At 39.4% G+C, this 25,633-nt stretch overlaps 1 protein-coding gene across 8 annotated transcripts in view; it reads right to left on the minus strand.

Moving 5' to 3' along the window:
- Nucleotides 1-259: 259 nt before the first annotated feature.
- The window catches only part of LOC126183261 (neuropathy target esterase sws), a 195,278-nt gene continuing 169,904 nt past the window's right edge, over nt 260-25,633 (minus strand). For 2 of the 8 annotated variants that reach the window (XM_049925078.1, XM_049925077.1), the window contains exons 23-28: nt 25,315-25,526; nt 19,950-20,039; nt 14,980-15,181; nt 13,360-13,505; nt 745-838; nt 260-648 (exon numbers count right to left, since the gene is read on the minus strand). In XM_049925078.1, coding sequence (XP_049781035.1) covers nt 563-648; nt 745-838; nt 13,360-13,505; nt 14,980-15,181; nt 19,950-20,039; nt 25,315-25,526 — 830 coding nt within the window. In that variant the 3' untranslated portion in view covers nt 260-562. Of the gene's footprint in view, nt 649-740; nt 839-7,606; nt 7,967-13,146; nt 13,259-13,359; nt 13,506-14,979; nt 15,182-19,949; nt 20,040-25,314; nt 25,527-25,633 lie in introns of those variants that run through there. The other 6 variants (XR_007536712.1, XR_007536713.1, XR_007536714.1 and 3 more) reach the window with 6 other exon arrangements.

The raw sequence follows: 25,633 nt of genomic DNA on the forward strand, positions 1-25,633 counted from the left end.
GGGAAGTAACCTTCTTCAAAGGATTTGTTTATTATGAGAGAGAGAGGATGAGCTATTATGCTGTAAACTTTTTTAATTATTTTGGTGAGTATCCCATCCCAGCCAGCAGAGTTTTTCTTGGCGAAGTACATACTCTGCAGATCAGTATAAAGTGTGTGGCAGAGGATATGACATAATAATTTGTATCCCACCTGTGAATAATTCTGTTGCCTGAGAATACTGAACTATTCCGTGTATATAATAAAACAGAACCTCAATGTCTAGAGCATCTTGAGACATTTATTGCGAGGAGTTTCATCACTAACATAGTACAAATATAAGTATAAAGGTTACTGTACAAAAATTTACAAAATTCTTACACATCACTGTCCAAATTGCAGGTTATCACATTCTAAACTGTGAAGAGCTATAGAAAAAAATAAATAAATAGACACTGCAATTCACAGTTCACTACCAGCTTCCAGTGAATATGTAGCTGCAACAACTGTTCTTCACAAAAGGTCAAGTATTAATAGCAGCACACTATAAAATTCAAGCACTGTTTCACACCACTTTGGACCACTTATATTTTCATTGGAGTGTCTTCTTCAGTGGAACACAGATTTGTCGAAATTCTACTTAATTGATCTTCATCTGCCCTGATATTGCCTATAACATGAGACAAATCTTTGTTAATTCAAGGTAAACATGATTTTATTAAAAGGAAAACACAAGAAAGTAAAGGACTCAGTGTCACATACATACTGTTTTTATCCTCTGCAACATTGCTGCCCTTTATGTAACCAGAGAGTGAAAGAGAACTAGCAGCACGTTTCTGTGGTGTAGAAGTTTTACTATCCTGAAGATAAAATTATTATGGAACTGAAGTTACTGCGTTCTACACAAGTAATAAGGAAACACATAAAAAGATGGCAAAGGACAGAAAAGTCACTCTGAAACTCGCAAGAAAAAAGATAAAAAGAAAATGCAGACTATGGACTGAAGCAGGATAGAAGATTTTGACCTACTCATTCTTAGTTGTAAGATACATGCCATTTTTAAAGTAGCATATAAAGAAAATAAACAGACAACAATCTTCCATGAAAGTTCCCATTCACTCACAAAGAAATTTTTTTCATACAATAAATTTATATGCAAATCTTGAAGCACTAACTCTTATCATTTAAAATGTTACAAAACAAATAATATACAGCTGATATTTGTCTCATCTCAGAGTAGCACTTAACCCAATTTGTTGGCTACATTTCAATCTCTGTCTTCTCCTACAGGTTTTGCCTTCTACGGCTCTCTCTAGTTATTTGCCAAAGTCTTAATAGTGACTTTCCATCCTGCCCTCCACCTAGTCTGCGTTTTCCACATATTTTGTGGAGGCCTGCTTCATTTCTTACAGTTTCATTTCAAATGTTCCAATTATTTTCTTTTCTGGTTTTTCCATTTCCCAGGATTCATTACCTTATAATGCTGAGCTCCAGATTTACATTACAAACATCTTCCTCAAATTGAGGCATACGTTTGATACTATACTCCAATTAAAAATAACTCTGTGACTGGTATTTCAGCAAGGCAAGTTGTAGGGTCCAGCTGTCTGCTCAAATGGTTCAAATAGCTCTAAGCACTATGGGACTTAACATCTGAGGTCATTAGTCCCCAGCTGTCAAGCAACCGTAGTTCATTCTTGAGTGCCATGAATGTGCGGTGTTGCCGGTTTTGCAGATTACACGCAGTACCTTGTGAATTGTGGTTGGCTGCATTCCTGCAACATTGCACCCCGCCACTGCCATTAGTCAATCATAAAGTTATTTTAATCGGAGTATAGTAGAATTCTTTTAGGAAGGGATACCCTCTTTCCCTACGCTAGTCTGGTTCTTCAATCTTCCTTGCTTCACCCATCAGGCATTATTTTGCTTCCAAGTTGGTAGAGTTTCTTCACTTCGCCTACAACATGACCCTGAATTGTGATAAGTTTATCGCCAATCTTATTTCTGCTACTTTTGTATTTCTTTCTTTTACTCTCAGTTCATATTCTGTGCTCATTAGGCTGTTTATTCTATTCAGTAGGTCCTGCAATTGTTACTCACATTCACTGACAATAGTAATGTCATCAGTGAATCATATCACTGATATCCTCTCACTCTGAATTTTAAACCCAATCCTGACTTTCTTTCATTTTGAAAATTCTCTCTTTGATGTACAGAGGACTTCTCTCTTGGTCTTTCATTCTTATTGTTCCCTCTTGGTTCTTTGTACATACTCCATGCTTCATGTCTTTCACTATGGCTTACACCTATTTTCTGAAAATTGCAAAAGTTTTGCATCATTTTATGTCGCTGAATATCTTTTCTAGCTTGACAAATGCTACGGAGGTGTCTTAATTTTTCTCAAGTATTGCCTCCATTATTAAATGATATGCCAACACTGCCTCTCTGGTGCCTTTACCTTTACTGAAGCCAAACTGATCGTCATCTACCAGTTTCTAAATTTTCTTTTCCATTCTTTTGTATATTATTCTTGTTAGCAACATTTACACATGAGCTGTCAAGCTGGTTATGCGGTAGTTCTCACATTTACCTACCTTTGATATCTTTGGGATTCCTAAAGTCCAATGTCATGTCTCCAGTCTCATAGATTTTGCAAACTAACTTGAATAATTGTTTGACTGCCACTTTCCTCCACTGATCGTGGAAATTCCAAAAGAATGTTATCCATCCCATCTATCATATTTTATTGCAAGTCGTCCACAACTCACTCAAATTTGACTAATACTGAATCCTTATGTCTTCCAAATCAAAGCCCATTTTCCCTTCTATCATGTCAGCATATACACTCCTGGAAATTGAAATAAGAACACCGTGAATTCATTGTCCCAGGAAGGGGAAACTTTATTGACACATTCCTGGGGTCAGATACATCACATGATCACACTGACAGAACCACAGGCACATAGACACAGGCAACAGAGCATGCACAATGTCGGCACTAGTACAGTGTATAACCACCTTTCGCAGCAATGCAGGCTGCTATTCTCCCATGGAGACGATCGTAGAGATGCTGGATGTAGTCCTGTGGAACGGCTTGCCATGCCATTTCCACCTGGCGCCTCAGTTGGACCAGCGTTCGTGCTGGACGTGCAGACCGCGTGAGATGACGCTTCATCCAGTCCCAAACATGCTCAATGGGGGACAGATCTGGAGATCTTGCTGGCCAGGGTAGTTGACTTACACCTTCTAGAGCACGTTGGGTGGCACGGGATACATGCGGACGTGCATTGTCCTGTTGGAACAGCAAGTTCCCTTGCCGGTCTAGGAATGGTAGAACGATGGGTTCGATGACGGTTTGGATGTACCGGGCACTATTCAGTGTCCCCTCGACGATCACCAGTGGTGTACGGCCAGTGTAGGAGATCGCTCCCCACACCATGATGCCGGGTGTTGGCCCTGTGTGCCTCGGTCGTATGCAGTCCTGATTGTGGCGCTCACCTGCACGGCGCCAAACACGCATACGACCATCATTGGCACCAAGGCAGAAGCGACTCTCATCGCTGAAGATGACACGACTCCATTCGTCCTTCCATTCACGCCTGTCGCGACACCACTGGAGGCGGGCTGCACGATGTTGGGGCGTGAGCGGAAGACGGCCTAACGGCGTGCGGGACCGTAGCCCAGCTTCATGGAGAGGGTTGCGAATGGTCCTCGCCGATACCCCAGGAGCAACAGTGTCCCTAATTTGCTGGGAAGTGGCGGTGCGGTCCCCTAAGGCACTGCGTAAGATCCTACGGTCTTGGCGTGCATCCGTGCGTCGCTGCGGCCCGGTCCCAGGTCGACGGGCACGTGCACCTTCCGCCGACCACTGGCGACAACATCGATGTACTGTGGAGACCTCACGCCCCACATGTTGAGCAATTCGGCGGTACGTCCACCCGGCCTCCCGCATGCCCACTATACGCCCTCGCTCAAAGTCCGTCAACTGCACATACGGTTCACGTCCACGCTGTCGCGGCATGCTACCAGTGTTAAAGACTGCGATGGAGCTCCGTATGCCACGGCAAACTGGCTGACACTGACGGCGGCGGTGCACAAATGCTGCGCAGCTAGCGCCATTCGACGGCCAACACCGCGGTTCCTGGTGTGTCCGCTGTGCCGTGCGTGTGATCATTGCTTGTACAGCCCTCTCACAGTGTCCGGAGCAAGTATGGTGGGTCTGACACACCGGTATCAATGTGTTCTTTTTTTCCATTTCCAGGAGTGTAGTTCCTTCTCCATTTAGATGTTCTCAATGTACTGTTTCCATTTCCCTGCACTCTCCTCTGTACGTAACAGGGGAACTCTTTTTGCACTCCTAATGCTTATGCCCTTAATTTTTATTTCACTGAAAGTTATTTCTACGTTTCCACATGAGTTCCTTAGAGCAAAAGTGGTGCACTTTGCAGCAGAGTGAGCACTGGTATTAAGCTTCCTGGCAGTTTAAAACTGTGTGCCAGACCAAGATTCGAACTTGAGACCTTTGCCTTCCCCGGGCAAGTGCTCTACCGACTGAGCTACCCAAGCACGACTCATCCTCACAGCTTTACTTCTGTCAGTACCTTGCAAGAGAACTTACGTGAAGTTTGGAAGGTAAGAGACGAGGTACTGGCAGAAGTAAAGCTGTGAAGACGCACCATGATTCGTGCTTGGGTAGCTCAGTAGGCAGAGCACTTGCCCGGAAAAGGCAAAGATCCCAAGTTTGACTATCGGTCCAGCACACAGTTTTAATCTGTCAACAAGTTTCACATTACACTTTTTTTTTTTTTTTTTTTTTTAAATACTGAATGGTTTACTAGGATTGTTATACAAAACTCAAATGTACTTTCTGTGTTACTTTTTTATCATATACTAGCTGAGTATCCAGCGTTGCCTAGGTATGTATTTCTTCTAAAATTACGTTAGTCCATCTCTTCCTCCCCCTTCTCTCTCCAATTTATCATTCTTACCCAAATAAAGTGTTGCTCATTCTTACTCCCACAGTATATCTTTCCGGATAGTAAATAATGTGTGTACCAACATTGGTAGAAATTGTTCCAGATGTTTAGGAGGAGCGTTTTATCTGTGACTTCTACTGTTTATGCATACATCACATATATTTCCCACATATGTGTACAATTGTTTCACCTGCATCTTTAGCAAATAATGCCCTGCAGTTTTGTGTTCGCGAAGCTAAGTGTTTATGACATTAAATCTCCTGAACTGTGTGTGTCATATAATGGTATAATTTTGCAGGCAGATTCTGTGGTTTATTTCGAGATTGTCTGTGAAATGGGTTACAAATAGATTCAGTAGAAAAGAAGTACAAATTGAAACGTCATGCATAATGTAGCAGGTTTTCATGGATCTCAGTGTACATGATGTAATATCTCCTGAACAATGTGTAGTGCAAAGAGGTAGTTTTAGCAGGTACATTCAGTGGCATAGATTGATACTGTCTGCAAAATATATTGAGAATAGAGTTAATAGTAAAGAAGTAATTAATTTAAAAAAAAATCATGTATGATGCGGCAGTTTTCACACATCATAGTGTCTATGACGTCGTATCTACATTTACATCATACTCCGCAAGCCACCTAATGGTGAGTGGTGGGGGGTACTTACACTACCACTATCTGATCCCTCCAACCCTGTTCCACTCGCGAATAGTGTGTGGGAAGAATGATTTTTGGTAAGCCTCTGTACTGGCTCTAATTTCTCGAATTTTCTCCTCGTAGTCAATACGCGAGATGTATCTGGGGGGAAGTAATACGTCGTCTGACTCCTCCTGAAAAGTGCTGTCCCGAAATTTCAATAGTAAATCTCTCTATGATGCACAATGTTGCTCTTGTAATGCTTGCCAGTGGAGTTTGTTTAGCATCTCCATAATGCTCTCTCACCAGCTAAACGAACCCACGATGCAACATGCCACTCTTCATTGGATGTTCTCTATCTCCTCTACCAGGCCTACCTGATAGGGATCCCAGATAGATGAACAATACTCAACAATCGGGCGAACAAGCACCTTATTAGTCACTTCTTTCATGGGTGGGTTACATTTCCTTAAGATTCTTCCAATTAATCTGAGTCTTGTGTTTGCTTTTCCCAATTTCTGTGTTATAATATGGTCATTCCACTTAAGGTCGCTCTGGATAATTACGCCTAGATATTTTATGGCAGACGATGTTTCCAGCTGTCTGTCATCAATAGTGTAGCTGGACAGTAGTGGATTTCTTTTCCTATGTATGCGCAATATGTTACATTTATTTCTCAACTGCCAGAGTCTGCACCATTCATCAATTCCCTGCAGGTTGTTCTGCAAATTCTTACTATCTTCTGGTATTGCTACTTTAGTATAAACAACTGCATCATCTGTGAATAGCCTTAGAGAGCACCTGATGCTTTCTATTAGATCATTTATATACATTGTGAACAGCAACGGTTCTATTTCACCTTTATCTCTGTCGATTTAGTTCCATTAAGAGCGATGTGTTGAGTTCTATCTGCAAGAAAGTCTTGAATCCAATGCAGGTCTGCTTCGATACTCTGTAAGCTCACTTTTTTTTTTTTTTTCATTTAATGGCAATGCAGGATGGTGTCAAATGCCTTACTGAGGCCAAGGAGCACAGCATCAGCCTGAGCGCTGTTGTCCACTGCGCTGTAGATCTCATGGAGGAGCAGAGCGAGCTGAGTTTCGCAGGATCTCTGTTTGCAGAATCCATGTTGATTTTTATAGAGGAGCTGTTTATTTTTCAAAACCGTCATAATTCTTCTGAGTGATATAATTTTGCAAGTACATTCAGTGATATATGTGAAAATTGTCGGCAAAATGTGTAATGAATAGAATTAGCAGTAAAGACGTAATAAGTTAAAACGTCAAGACCAATGTGGTAGTTTTACTTCACGAACAATGAAAATGTAATAAGTGATAAACTTTTTTCCTTTCATCGCTTTGTAGGGGGTATCAGCAAGAAAAAGTTTCATAAATGTTTGTAATAAGGTGTGAAGTTTGTTGCAACTCACTAAGTAGTCTCATTCTCAAATATTGGACGAGTAAAGTCTGTGTATTTGAGCATCTTGAAACACACTTCTTTTTCACCCCCGCCCCTTTGAGAGGTAGGTGGTTCTTATCTCCAGAGTGATTCTTTCCAGACAGTAAGTGATTTGTGTATCAAGTTTGATTGAAATTGTATCAAGTTTGATTGAAATTGATGCCACTGTTTAGGAGGAGATGTGAAACATATATTTTCATAATATGTATGGGTGTTATCAGAATAGTACCAGAGAAGGAAAGTTGCTACTCACCACATAGTGGAGATGCTGAGTCGCGATAGGCACAACAAAAAGGTTCACACAATTATAGCTTTCGTCCATTAAGGCCTTTGTCAGCAGCAGCACACACACACACACACACACACACACACACACACACACACACACACAAATGCAACTTGCACACACGTCTGCAGTTACAGAGAGCTGAAACCATTGTGAGCAGCAGCACCAGTGCTGTAATTGTGTGAATCTTTAAAGGATTTTATATATTTTAAAAACATGCATGGCAGTCAACACCATGGTAAACATAATTTCACATTATCTTTGTTACTCACTGTCTGTACTGTAATTTCCATCAGTGACCTAATGTCTTCATCTCCAATACTTTGAGTCTTATTTCTTCTGACAATACTGAACAGGTGGAATGATGCACAAAAGTTCTTCTGTGACCTTCTTCTTCTCTTTTGTAATAGCCCATGGTGCTGTGTGCAGCTTTCCTTGAGGTATGTTAGAAAAATGGTGCATCCTTTTTCAAATCCCTGCATGAAGTCCTACTTATGAAATTCAATGTCTGTTGAGAGAGTTTCCTCGAAAATTTTTTTGAATGGATACTCTTTTTATTCTAAGTCCATTGCATCTTTAGCCAAGGCACTGGATGATTTTTCAGTGTCTGTCTTTCTCGATTGTTGCCATCCCTGCAGTAAATGAATCCTAATTTAGACAACAGCTCATGGCAACCCAAACTGTAAAGATATAAATTATATAAGCTTTTTGGTCAAAGGAAAGGAGTAGTGTGAACTATCAGAAACTGATTTTTCAGTTTTATTTTATCCATTTTGGTTGGAGAACACTGAAGCTATGTTTGCAAATTACACTGCAGCAAATACTGTGACCAGTCATGAGTTTTCTTGAAATGATTTCATGTTCCAAGAAATATTTTTTGTATACTGTTTTACTTCTTCCATCAATGGTCACGTGAAATACGTTAGCTGCCATTCTTTGGTCAATGACATTGTGGCATTTCCTGTTTTATCAGGCAGCACAAGAATGTATTTTGAGCAGAAAAAGACCCCATTTTCCAATAAGATGGCTCTGAATGTGATGGAAATTATTCATTGCTGGTTTCTTTATCATCCCAAATAATCTGTTCTCTGATTATGTCATCATCACTACACCTCATGGTGAATCACACTGAATGAATCACACTGAACACAATTCAAATAAATAAACAGGTAAAATCCTATCATGGGAACAGTCAAAAGATAGAACATCCACAGTGAATTGAGAAAACTCAAAACAATGCAGGCACAGTTGTGTAACTCCCAGCTACACCACTTCAGCTATCAGCTCACATCAGAAATCTGCACTGCTAGATGTATGGTAGGTACGAATTACATGGTTTGCTTTGTTAACAGAATTTCACTTGTTGAGCAAAATCCCAACCCTATTAAAAATGAGGAATGTGGAGCTACACCACTTGTGCTTTAAGGGTCTCACATGTTGAATCTATGCTGAATTTGTCCATCCTTACCACCACTTCCTTTTCAATTTCTTCATATTTTTGATGCACAAATATTGCTTTAGCTTCCTTGCATTTCTTACTAATTTCCTGTTTTTTTTCCTCAACATTTTTGTATTTCCTTCCTTTTTCAATCAATTGTGAAGTATTTATTCTTTCATGCGAGGTTCTTCACAGCTCTATTTTCCTTGTACCTATATCAGTCTGTCCTTCTTCTGTGATTGCCCCTTTTAGGGATGTTCATTCCTCTTCAACTTAACTGCCAGCTTGGTTATTCATTATCCTGCATCTATGGCCTCAGATGCTTTCAAACACTTCACTATTCCACCTATTTACACAATGTGTCTTCCTAATGATTCTCTTAAGCTTCAGCCTACTCTTCATCATTACTACATTGTGATCTGAATGTACATGTACTACTATGTACACCTTACAATACAAATCTTATTTTGGAAGCTTTTTCTAACCATTTCATCATCTGACTGGTATTTTTCTGTCCTCCTCCTCCTCTGTCAATTCTGATGAGAATAATCCTATTACTCAACTGTTTACAGGAACTTATGTTTGCCCAGCCTTTCTACTTAGAATTATTTGTACTCCAAATGGCTCTGAGCACTACTGAACTTAAAATCTGAGGTCTACTTAAATCTAACTAACCTAAGGACATCGCACACATCCATGCCCAAGACAGGATTTGAACCTGTGACTGTAGCGGTTGCACAGTTCCAGACTGAAGTGCCTAGAACTGCTCGGCCACAATGGCTGGCTTGTACTCCTGTTATACCATTTTCTGCTACTGTTTTTATTATCCTATATTCATTTAATTAGAAATCCTTGTCTCCTTTCCTTTTCACATCACTGACTACTACTGAATCTAAACTGAGCCTTTGCAGTCTTCTCTTCAGATTTTCTAGCTTTCCTTCAAACGCTGAAATGAAAATCCTTCAATATCTGGAGAGGAAATCTGACATAGCACCATACTTAAAAAGGTGATGCACTTATCCAAAAAGGTTATTCTAAGCAGTAAAGGCCTTGCTAAACTCAGGAATTCTTGTTATCAATGGACTCTTTCAAGGTCCTCAAATGATGTTGAGATACCCTATTTTCTCTTTATTGTTCTGTTTCTTGCTCAGTATAAGGTCGAAATTCTTACTTTGGTCAGTTAGATGCCTCTGAAACCAAACTTTCATAAAAATGTTTTCTGTACATATTCTCACTCGTAACTTACAAGTCTGAGTAACTGATCTGCAGTTCTTCTATTTACTGACCAGTACTCTCTTGTCAGTTCCATACTTTTAATCTGTTAGTATATCTCTCATTTCATAAATTATGGACCTCAGGTCAAATAAATTTCTAGTTTTTTTAGGCCTGTCATTAGTTTTAGTAACCATGAAGGTATTTCATCAAGTTCTGCTTCAATTTGTTGCACCTAAACTATTCTGTGTCTCTCAAACTCTGAGATCATTACCAGATTGCTGATTTCTTCCATTTCAGTACTACCGTCTTCTACCATTTCTTCTGCGTCTAACAAAAATTTCACATGAAACTGCACTTCATCTTACCTCAAAACCTGGCAATTTTGTCTCTGACACTCTCTTGGTGTATCTGTTTGCACGTTTTCTTTCTTTTTTTAATACAAGTTATGTTTCTTACAGAATGAAATTTTTATGTTTCTTACAGAATGAAATTTTTATGTTTCTTACAGAATGAAATTTTTATGTTTCTTACACTTCCCACAAATTTTGCAATCTTGCCTTCCTTTCATCTTTTATAAGCTTGACAATTTTCTGAGTTATTCACAAATTCTTCACCTTTTCCTGTAGTCTTAGTTACAATCATAAACAACTGACACGTAGCTAAAGAATATTGCGTAGTTTAATGTGTCACATGGAAAGAATGTCATCAGACTGTATACTAGCTGATGGTGTGACAGTCAAGTGCAAAATAAGCATGACATGCAATGCTAGACATTTTATCAATGGCAGCTTGTAGATTCCCAATGCTTCAGGCACTTCAAGGATGTACGAGCACTAGTCTTTCCATGCGCCACTGTGTCAAGGTGGTACCACAGTACCCCTTGATTCAGGGAAAACTGCTGCTGGCAGTGCCAGTTTCAATGGGCAACACCATGTTATTGACAGGGTTCACCATTGACTATCATGGACTGTGTCAGTGAAAAGATAAGCCACAAAGAAGCTAACCTCTTACCAGTTCAATGCTGGACATCAAATGGTGAGTAGCCCTACTAAACAGAAGTGACTCACTCAAATATGTACCACTTTTCAACACAATTCACAGAGCTGAGAGTAGCATGAACACAGAAACACTATCATTGGACACTTAAAGCATGGAAAAAAAACTTGCCTTGGCTTTGGAGTCACGGCATACGTTGGCAAATACTGATGGCAGGGTAAAAGTACATCAAAAAACACATGTGGCGATATATCCCATTTCATAACAAGGCAGCATTCAGGTAAGTCATGTCGGCATCATGCATCAGGTTTTTCAAATGGGATGAAAAAGGTCTTCAGGTAAGTCCGCCATTGTTTCAAAACTGTTTGGGACATGGATATTATTTTCTGCCTCCCCATTTCACTGACCTTAATCATATTTAGCACATCTGGGACACCATCAAGAGATGAGCATGCCTTGCACCCAGCTCCAACTGGTTTCCATGACTTACAAGAAACAGTTAAGGGGGCTTGGGTCTGGGCAGATCTACAACACTCTCTGTCCCTCATGAAAGTCTTACTGTAATGTGAAGAAACCAAGCGATTCAAGCAAAAGGTTGAAAGAAGCAGGAAAGTCATCCAATCTGTGACATAGGGCAGCCCAAACATAACGATGCATATGATGTGGCTTTGTTTGCTGCAGTGAGGTTTCTTCAAAACAGCTGCCTTATTTTATGGTTTTTTGACTGTAGGGTTATTTATTTGGCTGATATAAACACGTTGCAAGTGTTTTCGTGATAGCAAAAAATTCAGACAAGGCTGCAAAGATCAATGAACAGACACAGGTTAACAGACAAATACAACTAAGTATGCACGAGATGAGAACTCCATAAAAGTCTTAGACTGAACTTGTTTTGTCGAGACAGCTGAAGCAGAATGACTTTAATACCCTGTAATTTTGACCTGCTTGATCCACACAATGAGCAAAACCAATATTTGGCAGGCTTAATTACATCGCTCCCTGTTAAATACAGATCACAACATGATGAATATATGGCAAAACTCTCTGATATTAGTTACAAATACAAAGTTTGAAAAGGTGATAGCACCAAAATGAAAAGAGTCATACCTGTTTGTATCAAAGCATTTTGCTTCATTCATGCTATTACAAAAATATACTTGAATACATACAATAGGGCCTGCAGTGTAGTGGGTGTCCACCAATTGGCAATAGAGGCAAAAACAGTCTTTCTATAAGAAGCTTCAACCCTTAACATGCAGCCACATTAAAAGTTTCAAAGGTCACCGCAGCCACTACAGGTTCAAAGATACAAGACAAGTGTACTTACTGGAACATTTGAATGTTACAAAAATATTTGGGCTGTTTAAGGAATGTTATCCAACCATACTAATATCTTATGAACTAATAACATTTTTAATGAAAAGTTTTCTTTTGCGTATTCACACTGTTTCAAGTGTCAAGTCCAAAGACCTGAATGCAGCAGTACTCTACAGTAGCCTACCTGATGATTAGTTGAATGTACGTAAACTGTTCCTGTTAACAACATTTAATAGTAATTAACCACTTTGTATAAAGCAGCCTTAGTTAACATACTTTGTTCTTGTTTGCATTTAGGTAATTTGACTGGTTTTATTAAACAGAAAGTGAGAGTCTGAAATGTTTTTCTGCTTTCATTTAATCTAGAGGAACAAATGGATTCCCATTATGTTTTGTAGCCTCCAAGTTTACATTAGCACTCAACTATTTGTCTTATCACTCCAGAGCTTTGCATTACTCCCCACAAAGTTTTGAAGTTAAAAATGTGTTTTGCTCAATTATGAATAAAGCTGAATTACCTGTTCCTTTACCCTTATCCTTCATTTGTTTCTTTATTGTGTTCTGCCTCTCTCTACTGAATTATACTACATAAATTAACACTGAGATGTCAAGAGGATTTCCACTTTATTTCAGTCTTTCATAACTTTTTAATATCCTTGTTCATAGTATGCATATTTTCTTTGCTATTTTGAATTCAGGCCACTTCCAATTGCCACTAGGTTGTGAGTTTTTAAGAGATTATTCACAATGAATTGAGTAGAAAACACACACACAGTCACACGAGAACAACTCACACAACTTGTGTGAATGTGTTTTGAGTTCTGTGTTTCTGAAGAAGGACTTTACCTGAAAGCTGAAGTATTTCTAGCATTCTTTTTCTTTGTGCCTATCTGCAATTCAGCGCTTCCTCTTCATGGTCAGTAGTGATCTATCCTTTCCATATTATTGTTATTCCACCCTGGACATTTGATTGTTTAAAAGTTGTATGGTTATCTTATGACTGTTTGCAGTGAATTGGTGATTTGTGAGTCACAGAAACAGATAAAATGGACAACTTACCACCGTATCCAAATGGTACATTTCTTCACTACCTTCCACTGCCCCTCTCATTTCTGTGGTATTATGGGTGGAGACTATTTTAAAGCTTTCCTTGATGTTTTCTTTTTCAGCATCTTTTTTGTCTCCTATATATTCATCATCTGCTACTACAGGGAAAAAGAAATAAGATTTAGCATTTGGGCATGCATAAACAAGTCACTTCAAACCACTGAAGCACAGTAAACAATATTTATATAACATAGTAGAAATTTTGTTGCTCAGTATAAACAAAATTAATTTTAATGAACCTTACATTGCATTACAGTTTCTAAATTTCTATGCACAAGGAAGCAAGAGAGTGGTGCTACTTGAGATGAAATTTCTTGTAAAATTATTCATTTTCTTAAAATGTATCAGTTCCAAACTTTACACAAATTGCTTGAGTGTCTTATCACTCCAGACAGACTAGTGAGTAGTGAGAAACTTGTGTGCATTGTACATATATCAGTGGTACATATTTCATAAAGCCTTTGGGTTTCTTAGTTAGAATCATGACAGCATTTTCTGTTTCTTTTTTATGGCCAGTGTCACAAAGTATGTCATTTAAACCCACATAAAAATTTTCATTTTTTAAACAATACAATTTTACAAATTACGCAATGTGATAATATGAAATGTATGTATAGTAGAATGTTGATAATCCAGCACACTCAGGTATCTGTAAGTGCCAGATTATCAAAGGGATATAAGAAGGGATAAAAGCAAAAGCTATAGTTTTAACATAAAAAAATAACTGTCATTTATGAAACACAACAGGAGAGATTACAGTACGCAGTACTGAGCTACTAAGCTGTATCCTGCGATTCAGATTCTTTTGTAGGAAAAAGGGTAAAAAATTCTTACAGCAAATGCTAATAGTTCAGATCTCTATACTAATATGTGGAAAAGGGCTGCTCTAGGGATCAATCAAACACAGAATAGACACACCCTTTTTGTAGTTGCAAGTGATATCTTATGGTTACTTTTCCTTGAAAAATGATGACAAATGAAAATAGCAGAACCTAAACATTGGTAGCTTCAGAATTTTATACTTTTATCTGAAACTGAAATCTACAGAACGTGATTTTCAAAGTGAGAGGAAGACATTTATGTGGATACCATCACTTTAAAAAGTTTCCTGAAGGTCTACAGCAGTAAGCTGTCCCTTGATTACACATTATGGGGCAATTACATCTCATTTATTATGATTCGAAATGGAGATATGGACAGTTTGTACTGGTATCCTGTACCTTATTTAATAAAATCAGTCAAGGCCTCAAGGCTATTAGATTATGTGTATGAGGAATTAAATCCTAATGTCAACAAAATGTAATCATGTGCAATAGCAACTAATGAAATAATTTCACACATGGCATAATCGCCAATCTAATATGTGCAAATACAATACATAATGTATACAAGAGAAATGTACTTCCTTGGCTCGTTGATGCATCAGCACACAATAGTTTTTTTCCCCATAACACCATATTGTTATTAAAAAGATCATAAACATATTATATATCACATTTCACAAAAATTTTCTGGAATTTATATAAACTACAAAAAAACTGGGTGACATTTTTTCAGAAATTTTAATCATACCTGTTTGTCTTTTACGCTGAGGTACTCTACACACCAGCTGTGCTAAATCTGTGAAACTGTATCCAGATATGCGGTTTAAATCACATTTTGTTTCACTTCTTCCAACAAAATCTTCCTTGCTTGTTTCTGTTTTTAGGAATGGCAAACAGCCTGCTTTCCTTAAGCCAGCAAAATATGTGCTACCATGATGATATCCAACATCCTGCAGCACAAAATGAACAGTTTTCCTCATGGCAATTACTGAATTAGTTTAAAAGTGAGATAATACTCATTCCTTCACTGCTTAATTTTTACTGGTAATATATTTTTTTGATTTCAGTTTTATTAGGAAGCACAATGTCCAAAATAAATTGTCAGCAATCCAAATCGAATATAAGTTTCTTTATTGTAACTCTCTTATTATAAGTATAAGATTGATAATAATGTTCACAGTTATATGAGTACTTTGTAATAAATATTCAGAGTTCACAGCAACTGTTCAGAGGTCAATCTCTTACAGTGTCAAGGAAATAAATGTAATTCTGAAGGAAGGAAGAAAGGATGGAAGAAAACTTGCAATTTAAAGTCCATTTAACAATGAGGTCATTAGCAATGGAACCCTAGCCCATTTAGAGTAACCTGAGGAAGGAATTGGTTGAAGCACTGTCCAAGTGACCACACCAGTACCCAGTTGAAGCAATTTTGAAAATAGCAGAAAGCCAAAATGAACACAGTCAGACAGAAATTTTAACATAGCCTTCCAGTACTTAACCACATTACCACCATCATGTTCAACAACACAAACCAGAGTAAATACAAACTAAGAAAGTGCAATTAATATTTCATATATGAAATGAGAAGGAAAGGTCACACAATAGGTAAATGTCAGATTCAACACACTTGCAGAAGTACTATGAAGTGGAAGCAGAGCAAATCATTTTCACAGCTTAAGAATTCTGACATTTAATTGTATTGTGGTTCTATTACATGTGTTGCCGTGTTACAACTGGCAACATTTCAGCCATTTGAATACAAAGAAGCACTAGTAATTAACATTTCTTTAAGGACACATCTTTCAGACTTCATGTGGTGACTTTCAGAATAAAGTTAACACTTTGAATACTAAATCCCAATGTAACCTTGAGTCAGCTGGCCTAACAAAGTGTTCATGTTTTCAAAAGAATTATGTTGTAAAAATTAGTAATTATATTACACAAAGCATGGTATCATTTGTTGTTAACCAACAAAAATTAATGTTACATGCATTCGTGTATATAGAGCATCATACATAATTTTTGATTTCACTTTTTTTGATTGGAGGATGCTTACACTCACAAGTTAGCTTCAGTATAATGTGAAGCAATCAGGCCTGCACAGATGTTTCCATCAGGAAAGCACCAACAACTTCCCTTTTTTGGAAACTTTGCCAGTTTCTTTCTTTCTTGTGTCTGAACAGACTTTACAAACCCCAGATGGATTTTGCTTTTTTCCGTTGGTGACAATTTGCCTGCAAAAAGCGTATGTTAGGTTCTGAGGAGCTGCTTGTTTCTTTGAGTTTGCTTCCTTGCCCAACAAAGCTTTTGCCGTTTCTATCTGAAAATGCAATAATCTGAGTTTTTTCTTTCATATGAGTTCTTGGTTTTCTGGTGAAGAATGTAAGCATTTGGGGCACTCATAATGAAGAGATGACAAAAGTAATCTGGCTGTTTTCTTCTTTTTGTAATATAGCACAACATTTGATTTAGATGCTGTAGGACATGTTAACAGCATCAAAATGTCTCTTGTATCTCCCCACTACGGCACAATGAATGTTCCCTTCTAGCAGGAATTCTTTCTCAGTTTTAAATTTTCTGTTCGACAGTAGTATATTTTGGAAGCTCCTTTCTGTTCAACATGCTCACCGTTTTTGTTTCACGCTTCTATGGATAATCAAAAATAGCAGGTGAACTACAATAGTGATCAATATACACAGTGAAGTTGTTGTCGAAAGTACTTTTGCAGACATCTCCTTAGAAATCTCACAACACCTTGTTCTTCTGCTGCTTTTCCAGCATAAACTGCCATTTGCACCACATAACCAAGAGAAGCATCACAAACAAGAAATGACCTCACACTGTATGTCTCACTTGTTTTTCATGTACACAGGATTTTTTGTGCTCTCAAAATCCACAAATACTTTTGACAACAATTAGTTTGACACGTGAAGCAAAATAAGTAGAAAAAATAGAGTTTAGATGGTAAAAGAATGTGCATATTTTGAACAGACTGATAATTCCCGACTCATAATTATCATTGTTGCAAACATGAAAATTTGATATGATTGCCCAAAGTAATCTCAACACATCACAGAAGCAGAAAACCAACTGTGAATAAGTGTTTTCTTTGGCTGTTAACTATTCATTTTTGGCATTTTCATGATACATTTGTTAAAAAAAGTAAATGTGTTGTACTTTATTAATTTTCTCCAAATACTGTTCACCCTCAGTTAATTTTTCTGTACTGAAGTTTTTATCAGTTCCACCAGCTCAAGAAGAATAAACAAACTAAACAAATCAAATTGTGTTTATGTGCTGTCAACAAGTGCCCCATGCCACTTTTCTGTGAAAATCAGGATTCTACCTGCTACATATACTGCTTTCCATCAGAGCTCAGAATTTCTTAGCATTTTCCACCTTCTAAATGCTGTTGATTTTGAAGTACACCACAATGCCTGAGTGTGTGAGTTGTGGTTTTATGATTCATCTTTCGGACTTTTTCTGAAAACCGATATTTTCCAACAGTTTACTTTTAAATGTGCCTGTCTATCGCTCAATGCCTCTTCTATGTGGTGAGTAGCAGTCTATCAATTTACGTTGTTATTCCATTCTGGATTTTTCATTGTTTGTGATAACTCAGAAATTAGTGTTGACAATAGTTTTATAGCTATTGGAACCTGTTGTGCAGCTATTGGAATGTGTTGTGGAAGTATTTAAATAATGTTTCATAATTAAATGAAATTTAGAGAAGGAAGAAGTGTATGAATGAATGCTCACTCACAAGACTTTTTGAATACTAATTAAATGATTGCTGCAAATAAGATTTTGATAGAGATTATTTTTTACTATCGCTTAGTATGTGGAATGTTTTCTGACAATATGTACATTTGTCAACACAAAAAAAAGTCTGAAGCCAAAATCTGAGCTATCCACCACATTATAAAAGAGCTCATTGTATTTTGAGAATGCTACATGTATGAGGACATGCTAAAAAGTATTGCCTCCCATTTTTTTTATTCTGTTCTCAATATCAGTTGAGGTTTTACATGTCACACATATTACGTGGTCGACTTTCCCACTTCGCTGCCCTCTGCCAATAGACGGCTCCACATTGTGGCAAATAATATGGCAGTGTGTAACGTAACTATGTTGGTGTGTGAGAAACAGCATGCTGCAATCAAGTTTCAAATTCAAAGATTTCACCCACATGTGGACACCCTCTCCTTCAGCACAACAATGCCACGCCATACACGAGTGCTGTGACATCTGCAACACCCCAACACATAATTAACAGGTAATGGAGATAAGATATGTGAGGGTTCTAAACAGAACATTGTAAGTGGTTCTTATACCACATGATATCTTGTTTCATCTTCAATTAATAATTATTCACCAATGGACATCCCACCTTCCTTTTTTACAAAGTTATTACATCAGAGCTAATCACAATGCATAATAAACTTGACTGCTAATGAGATTTACAAATCTGGCAATCAGCACAAGCTGTGAAAACTATAAGTTATGCATTCTGTACAAAGAAAAGTTCTCTATTGTTTGGGCAGGCTGTTGTTATATAAGGGGCAGTAAAATGAAAATGAGACAGATGGAAAGAAGAGCAAGTAAGCTGTTTATTATTTCAAAAGTAAATACCACAAATGTTGATATATTTACCCCCCATGTCAGATAAGACAGTCAATGGCTTCATGGAAATGTATTTGCAGTTGTCTATGGGACCATGATTGCACCTAGGTGTGCACATCTTTGTCTGAAGCCAATCAACAGCAACAAATGTCTCTTCAGGCCCTTACACATCCCCTATACAGTCCCGTCTCTCTCCATACAGGTTCCAAATTTTTGGAGCCCTGAAGAAAGACATTTGTGCCCACAGATTTACTTTAGTTGAAGAGCTGCTTGCCTAAGTATAGTCATGGCACCACAGGAAACTGCAAACTCTTTTCTGTGAAGGCACTGACTGTCTTGTCTCTCAGTGGGATAAATGTATTGAAAGTTACCGTGATTATTTTTGAAATAATGGTTTTCTTAAATTTTTTCATTTGGCTCATTTCCATTTCACTGCCCCTTGTATTACTGCCTCTTCCATGTGCTCCTAATGCAAACTTACATGATGCATTTCACTCACATCAGTTCTATTGAGGAATTACACTTGGGCTCTGATTTGTGTTGGCCAGCTTTAATGCTTTTAAATATATATCATTGCATTCCTGAAACAAAGGGATCCCATATGGGATACAGGATGAGGAAATGGTAAGTTTCAGTAAGGAAAACAAGGGAAGATAAGGGTTATTGTCCCATTGACAGTGTTATTAAGGCAGGCTTCAGTGCCAGCAAATATTTGTTTATCAACTATTGAGGTGGTGATTAATATTTTTCAGATGTTAAAAGTGCTGTATGTGTTAATATGCAACAACAATAAGTTGTCAGCTTTTGACCAAATTAATGTTTTAAAAGTTTTTGGATTTCAATTCTACAACATCATGACAAAGCAGACACAAATACAAGTACTTCTAGCTAAGCAAGAATGGGAAATGAGCAGTTGGTAGTAGTGGGAAATCCTCTTAGTCCTCATCTTCCCACTAGGTTTGTGTTCACTTTTTGGACTCTCACTATGTTGATTTTCCTAAATCTCTTAGCAATCAATAAAATAAAGTAACTGTAAAATTCTTATGTAAAGAATGAATCACCACTGTATCACTGAGGGGCTCTGCTGATACATACCTTTATTTCATCAAAGCTGCCAAACTGCAGTGTCTTGTACTTATCAATTGGTGGCCTGATATACTCACAGTAGTCACTACTCTTCACTTCCTGGTTTTTGATAAAAATAAGAAAAGGATAAGAAGTTAATTGACTCATAGCAACACGTAAACTTGAATTGCTATAAGCTATTAACAGGCATGTTAGATATATTATGATATGGTAATGTAAAGTCTTGGTGGAATGTAAACAACTTTAAGACTAAAGGCAACTGCTTACTGAATAGTGGAGTAATGGACGCATTGAGCCACCAGCAGCACATAACCATGAAAGAGAACTTTGCTAGTTTTGGGAAGAGACCTTTTTTTGAGACAGAGCACACGTGTGTGCAAACCTGCACACATACCTTCACGCCGCGTGCCACTTGCCCCCGCCCCCCCCCCCCCCCCCACACACACACATCCTGTGTGGCTACATAGTGCCAGCTCAAGAGCTGCAGTACCCAGTCAGCTTTACAGAGTGTGTGTGTGTGTGTGTGTGTGTGTGTGTGTGTGTGTTTAGTCCTCAGTAAGCTATCCTATATACTGTAAACTAGTAGAATGTTAAGTAGCAAAATCTGTTCGCAAAAAAACTGGTAGCATGACGTAGCAAAAAATAGTAATATGACATACATAATTTTATTTATCTTTGGAAACAAGTAGAATTAAACACATCTGCTATTAATAAAACACTTATACATTTCTGATAGTGAGTGAATAAAGCACAGAAACAAATAAATGGAGAAGTGTTTAGTATCCCATCAGCAGACATTGCAATGGAGGCATCGGTGGAGCAGTGGAGTAGTCTGGAAACATGCCATGGAGAATGCATGCACTGCATATTATGGGCAGACCTGCAGACAGAAATATTTGCTTGCAGGTAGCACTAAGTGGAAAGGGCCACCAGTCATGCTGACCTCAAACACCGTGGACCTCGACTTGTGCTTTGCGTCGAGTGGTGTTGTCACGTGCTTAGTCATTATCTGCAAAAACCACCCGTGTGCTGAGTTTATTTCTGTGCATGTTTCTACACGGGTTCCTCCGAGTTCGTTTCCTCTTACATGTTTCGGTTGCCTGGTTGTTTTCAAGAGACCATTGGCCCCTGAAGTACCTGCACTGACAGTCAAGGGTAGTGGCATTGTCGCACCTGTGCAGATACTAAAGTGGTGAGAAAGGACTTTCTTATAACTGTGATGCATGTATTTCTCTTTCTGGCCCTTTCAAAATTTTTAACTTTGGGTCACAATGGATCTGATATTTCTGCAGTGCTTGCTGGAACAGTTGCACCTACAGAAGGAGCAACAACAGGAGTTAATGCAGATACTGATAAACTAGGAATACGAACTGGCTTCGCGCCCTTGCCTCATCGGTGGAGGGCCTCGTGCCTGCTAGGCAGTTTTCTTCTCTGTCCCTGGTGCCACCTGCTAGTTTCGATGAGTCTATGGGAGCACGTTAGAATTACTTGCGCCAGTTCTTGCTGCACTACCAGATTAAGTGTATCGTCAATCCAGTTGATACAGCTGGTTTGTTGTTGTCCAGCACTGAGGGTTTATACGAAGTTGTCAAATTTGAAGCCCTCCACTGAGCCCAGGAAACTCCCCTTTAATGAGCTTTGTCAGTTGCTTATGTAAAATTTTGGTCATAAAACTCATGTGGTGAAGGCACGGTTGCAGTTTACTCAACACCACAAGCACCGAGGGCTGTCGTATGCGGCCGGGATCACCGATTTGCATGGCCTCTTACACAAGTGTCATTTTAAGCATCTCAAATGTGCTACATCCTATGCAGACTCACTAATTAGAAGCTAACCAGTTCCTGTTCCTGAGCTTGGCACTGATGGCACTGATCTTGGCACTGATCTTGTCCAACCCTTCCATAGCTGACATTGCTGAAATTGAAGAATCATATGAGCTTACAATGGCGGCAAGTGACATCCTTTCTGACAACTGCCAGGTGGCTCAGTTAGGCATGCACAGTAAACAGCCGCAGGTGCCCCACAGGGTACCAAGCGGCTTTGCCTCTCGTCAAGTTACCACGTGTTGCTGCCATTGACGATTCCAGTGCAGCGCAGCCCTTCTACACCCGTGCTGAGCTCACCAGGTTTGTGTCATTCACAGCATTGTAATTTCCATCCAAATATGGGATTGGTGCCGCCCTGTCCCATCAGAATGCGGATGGCACTAAAAAGCCCATCACTTGCGCTTTGAAGATCATTCTGCTGCGCCACATAGTTCAAATGATTTAAATGGCTCTAAGCACTATGGGACTTAACATCTGAGGTCATCAGTCCCTATACTTAGAACTACTTAAACCTAAGTAACCTACAGACATCACACACATCCATGCCAGAGGCAGCATTCGAACCTGCAACCGTAGAAGCTGCATGGTTCCGGACTGAAGTGCCACGTAGTTATTCACATGTGGAGAAAGATGTACTAAGTATTATTTTTGGGGTTAAAAAGTTTCAAGTATTCCTGTATGGGGCGATGTTCCTCATCATCACTAACCAAAAGCTGTTGGTTTCCTTTTTTGGCCATCATTTTCAGCTGCTGGATAAGATCACGCACTGATTGATACGATATTCATTACCACTCCACTGCCCAGTATGCCAATGCTGATGCACTATTGTGACTATCAATGGGGGCTGATATATAGTCTGACTGATAGGATGCTCTCGTGTTCACATGGATGAGCCTTGCAGCAAACCCTGTCAGATTTTCTGTTGACAGCACACCAAACCATGACCTCTGACCTGCTTTTCCAGAAAATTGTTCCAGCTGTCCACTCGAGTTGGCCAGAGCACGTCTCTTCAAGTGTGGATCAGTCACGGCATACGTTTTTCCTCCTATGTGCCTGACTCAACAACGTCCAGATGGTCTTCATGCTTACCAAAGACGAGCAATGCTATTGAGCTGTCGCCATTGTGGCATTGTGTCCTCACATACTCCATCTGATGCATGTGTCACACTGGGGTCCAATATGTATGAAGGCATTGGCATGACATCACGTCTACTGGCCAGTGATCGATCATGACATTAAACATCTGGTGCAGAATTGCAGGGTCTGTGCACAGAACCAGGTTGCACCACTGCATCAATTCTTTCCTTGGCCAGTGCTGGGGCACCCTTGGCGTATGGTGCATGTCAGTTTTACTGGTCCATTTTTGGGCAGCATGTGGTAGTTGGTGATCAATGCATTGTCCTGTTTCCCAATCATAATCGAGCTGTCCTCCACATTGTTGACTGCCACTACTCACTCAGCGTTGGTTGTTTTTTGCCTTTGAGGGATTCCCCAGGACACTAGTGTCTGATAATGGTAGGCAATTTGTGTCATAAGAGCTTGAAGACTTCTACATCTGCAGTATTATCCAGCATGTGATTATGGCACGTTTCCACTCACCTTCTAACTTGGGACTGGTGCATCTCGTGCATACATTTCAGACCCAAATGAAGATGTCCGTGCCTGCCTCTTCTTGCCACAACCCATTGTCAAGTTTTCTGGCTACATACCATGTGACACCAGTACGTGGGTGCAGTCGGTGAAATGTTCGCATGGGTGCCAGCCGCGGAGTCTCCTGGATTTGTTGCAACCTGACTCATAAGACACAGACTACCGTGACCTGCCATGTGTTCCAGTTGGGGCTGCTGTTTGAACCCACTCCTTTGTCTGGCAGCGGGGTTGGTTGCCACGTGTTATGGTGGGCAAAAAGATCAGCAGTAGTTTGTGGTGGACAATGATGGGGAGATGCTGAACTGTCATGCAAATCAGTTGCTTTAGCTCCCTTTTGGGCCATCACCACTGTGATTTTCCAGTCAGCTGAGTTCCAGGGTTGATCTCGACATTGTTCCAGGGGTGGGCTACCACTTGTAGTGGCCCGCCTGTCAGCTGCCACCCTATGGATACCTGCGAAGGTGGAGACCATGGATTTTTACCTGTCGTCCTCCCCCCCTCCCCTCAATCATTGATGGAGGTAGCTTAGTCCCAGTGCCACAGCCTCCATGCCCTTCCACTGTTCTGGCAGAGCTGACAGCTTCAATTGCCTCCTTTGGTGGTCAGTCTGGTGTTGGATTCTCTGGCACCATCTTCGGTTCTGCACTGGAGGTCGCAGTCTGAGCCAAGGCATTTTCAGCCCTACATAGCCTATTCAGGGAGAAGAGATTTAATACCCCTGACAGTGGACAGTGTGGTGGAGGCAGATGTGAAGGTGTGGGTAGAGCAGTTTGGAAACCTGCAAGGGAGGGTGCACGCGTCACGTAGTATGGGCAGACCTGCCAACGGAAGTGTTTACTTGTGGGTAGTGGAATGGACCAGTACTCACACTGAGCTCAACCACTGTGGACCTGCCTTGCACTTTGTGCCCAGTGCTGCTGTTCTCATGTGCTTAGTTATTAGCTGCCTGCACCAGCCACGTGCTGAATTTATTGCCATACACAACTACACATCTACACATGGATTCGGACACTATGCTTCCCATAGATTGACTCACACAGTGAATTCATTTCCTTGCATAGGATTCTGTTCCATGGCTGCTATCAAGCCACCGTCAGCCCATTAAGTACCTGCACTGACAGTGTTGAGTAGAGGTATTGTCACACCTGTGCAGATGCTAAAAAGTGTATCGAGCAGTTATTACGTTCTCATATATCAATATGAGAGGAATTGTAATCAACTGTGTGTCACTAGGCTCAACAGTATTTTCCATAATTACTGAGTTGCAAATTTACAATAACTAAATGAGTAAGAACCATATTGTGACAGAAAATTTGGAAAGAGGCAGAAATGTTTGGAAGAGATGACTTTTATATAAATGCATTTTTTCTAGATACATAAATTAACAGTGTCTCTTCCACACAAACTAAGCAAACTTCTTTAATTTTAAAAAAGTACAGGATTTGGTATCCCATTGTCATCATTCTGTTATGCTGAAACCTCAATGTTGTGTTTAAAACACACACACACACACACACACACACACACACACACACACACACACACACACATTCACACAATGACAGCCTTAAATAAATCTGATTACATAACACGCAGGTAGCCCACCTGTTGTGTGCAACACCACTGAAAATGCAAAACTTCAGACAACAAAAAGACTCAAATTGTTTTTATAGAATAGTTAATGTTAATATAAAGGTGTAAACAAAGAATATAACTGCATTGTCAGAGAAATGTCTGTTTGCTGAGAAAGTATCAGGCTCCAGTTTAAGTATCAGCAGTCTACCTCTCGACTCCATGAAAAGTAATACATGACTGAACTTGATCTGAGCAATAGGTGGAATGATTGAATAAAAGTAATGTACACAAACATGGAAAATTAAAATAATTATTCAACTTACCTCTAGCTGCCTCACACATGAAACATATGCCAGTCTTGACTGAATATCTGGCAAATTAGGAACTTTCACCGGTGTAGCAAATGGGTTCCACCTTTTCCATAGCAACCACCACCCAGAGAGGCAGTCACCATAGTTAGTGAGATCAATATCATCTTGTGAGCCAACATCAACAGCCAAAACATGCTTTGCACCAAGATTTCTCATAACATCAGCTGGAAATTGTAATATAATGTCTAGCACGTATAACTGCATTTCAAATGGTAAGAAGTGGACTTACAGGCAATGTAGTGACTAAAAGTATGTGAGAGTTAAATCATTT

Source organism: Schistocerca cancellata, chromosome 4, assembly GCF_023864275.1.
Source record: "Schistocerca cancellata isolate TAMUIC-IGC-003103 chromosome 4, iqSchCanc2.1, whole genome shotgun sequence".
Classification (NCBI taxonomy): domain Eukaryota; kingdom Metazoa; phylum Arthropoda; class Insecta; order Orthoptera; family Acrididae; genus Schistocerca; species Schistocerca cancellata.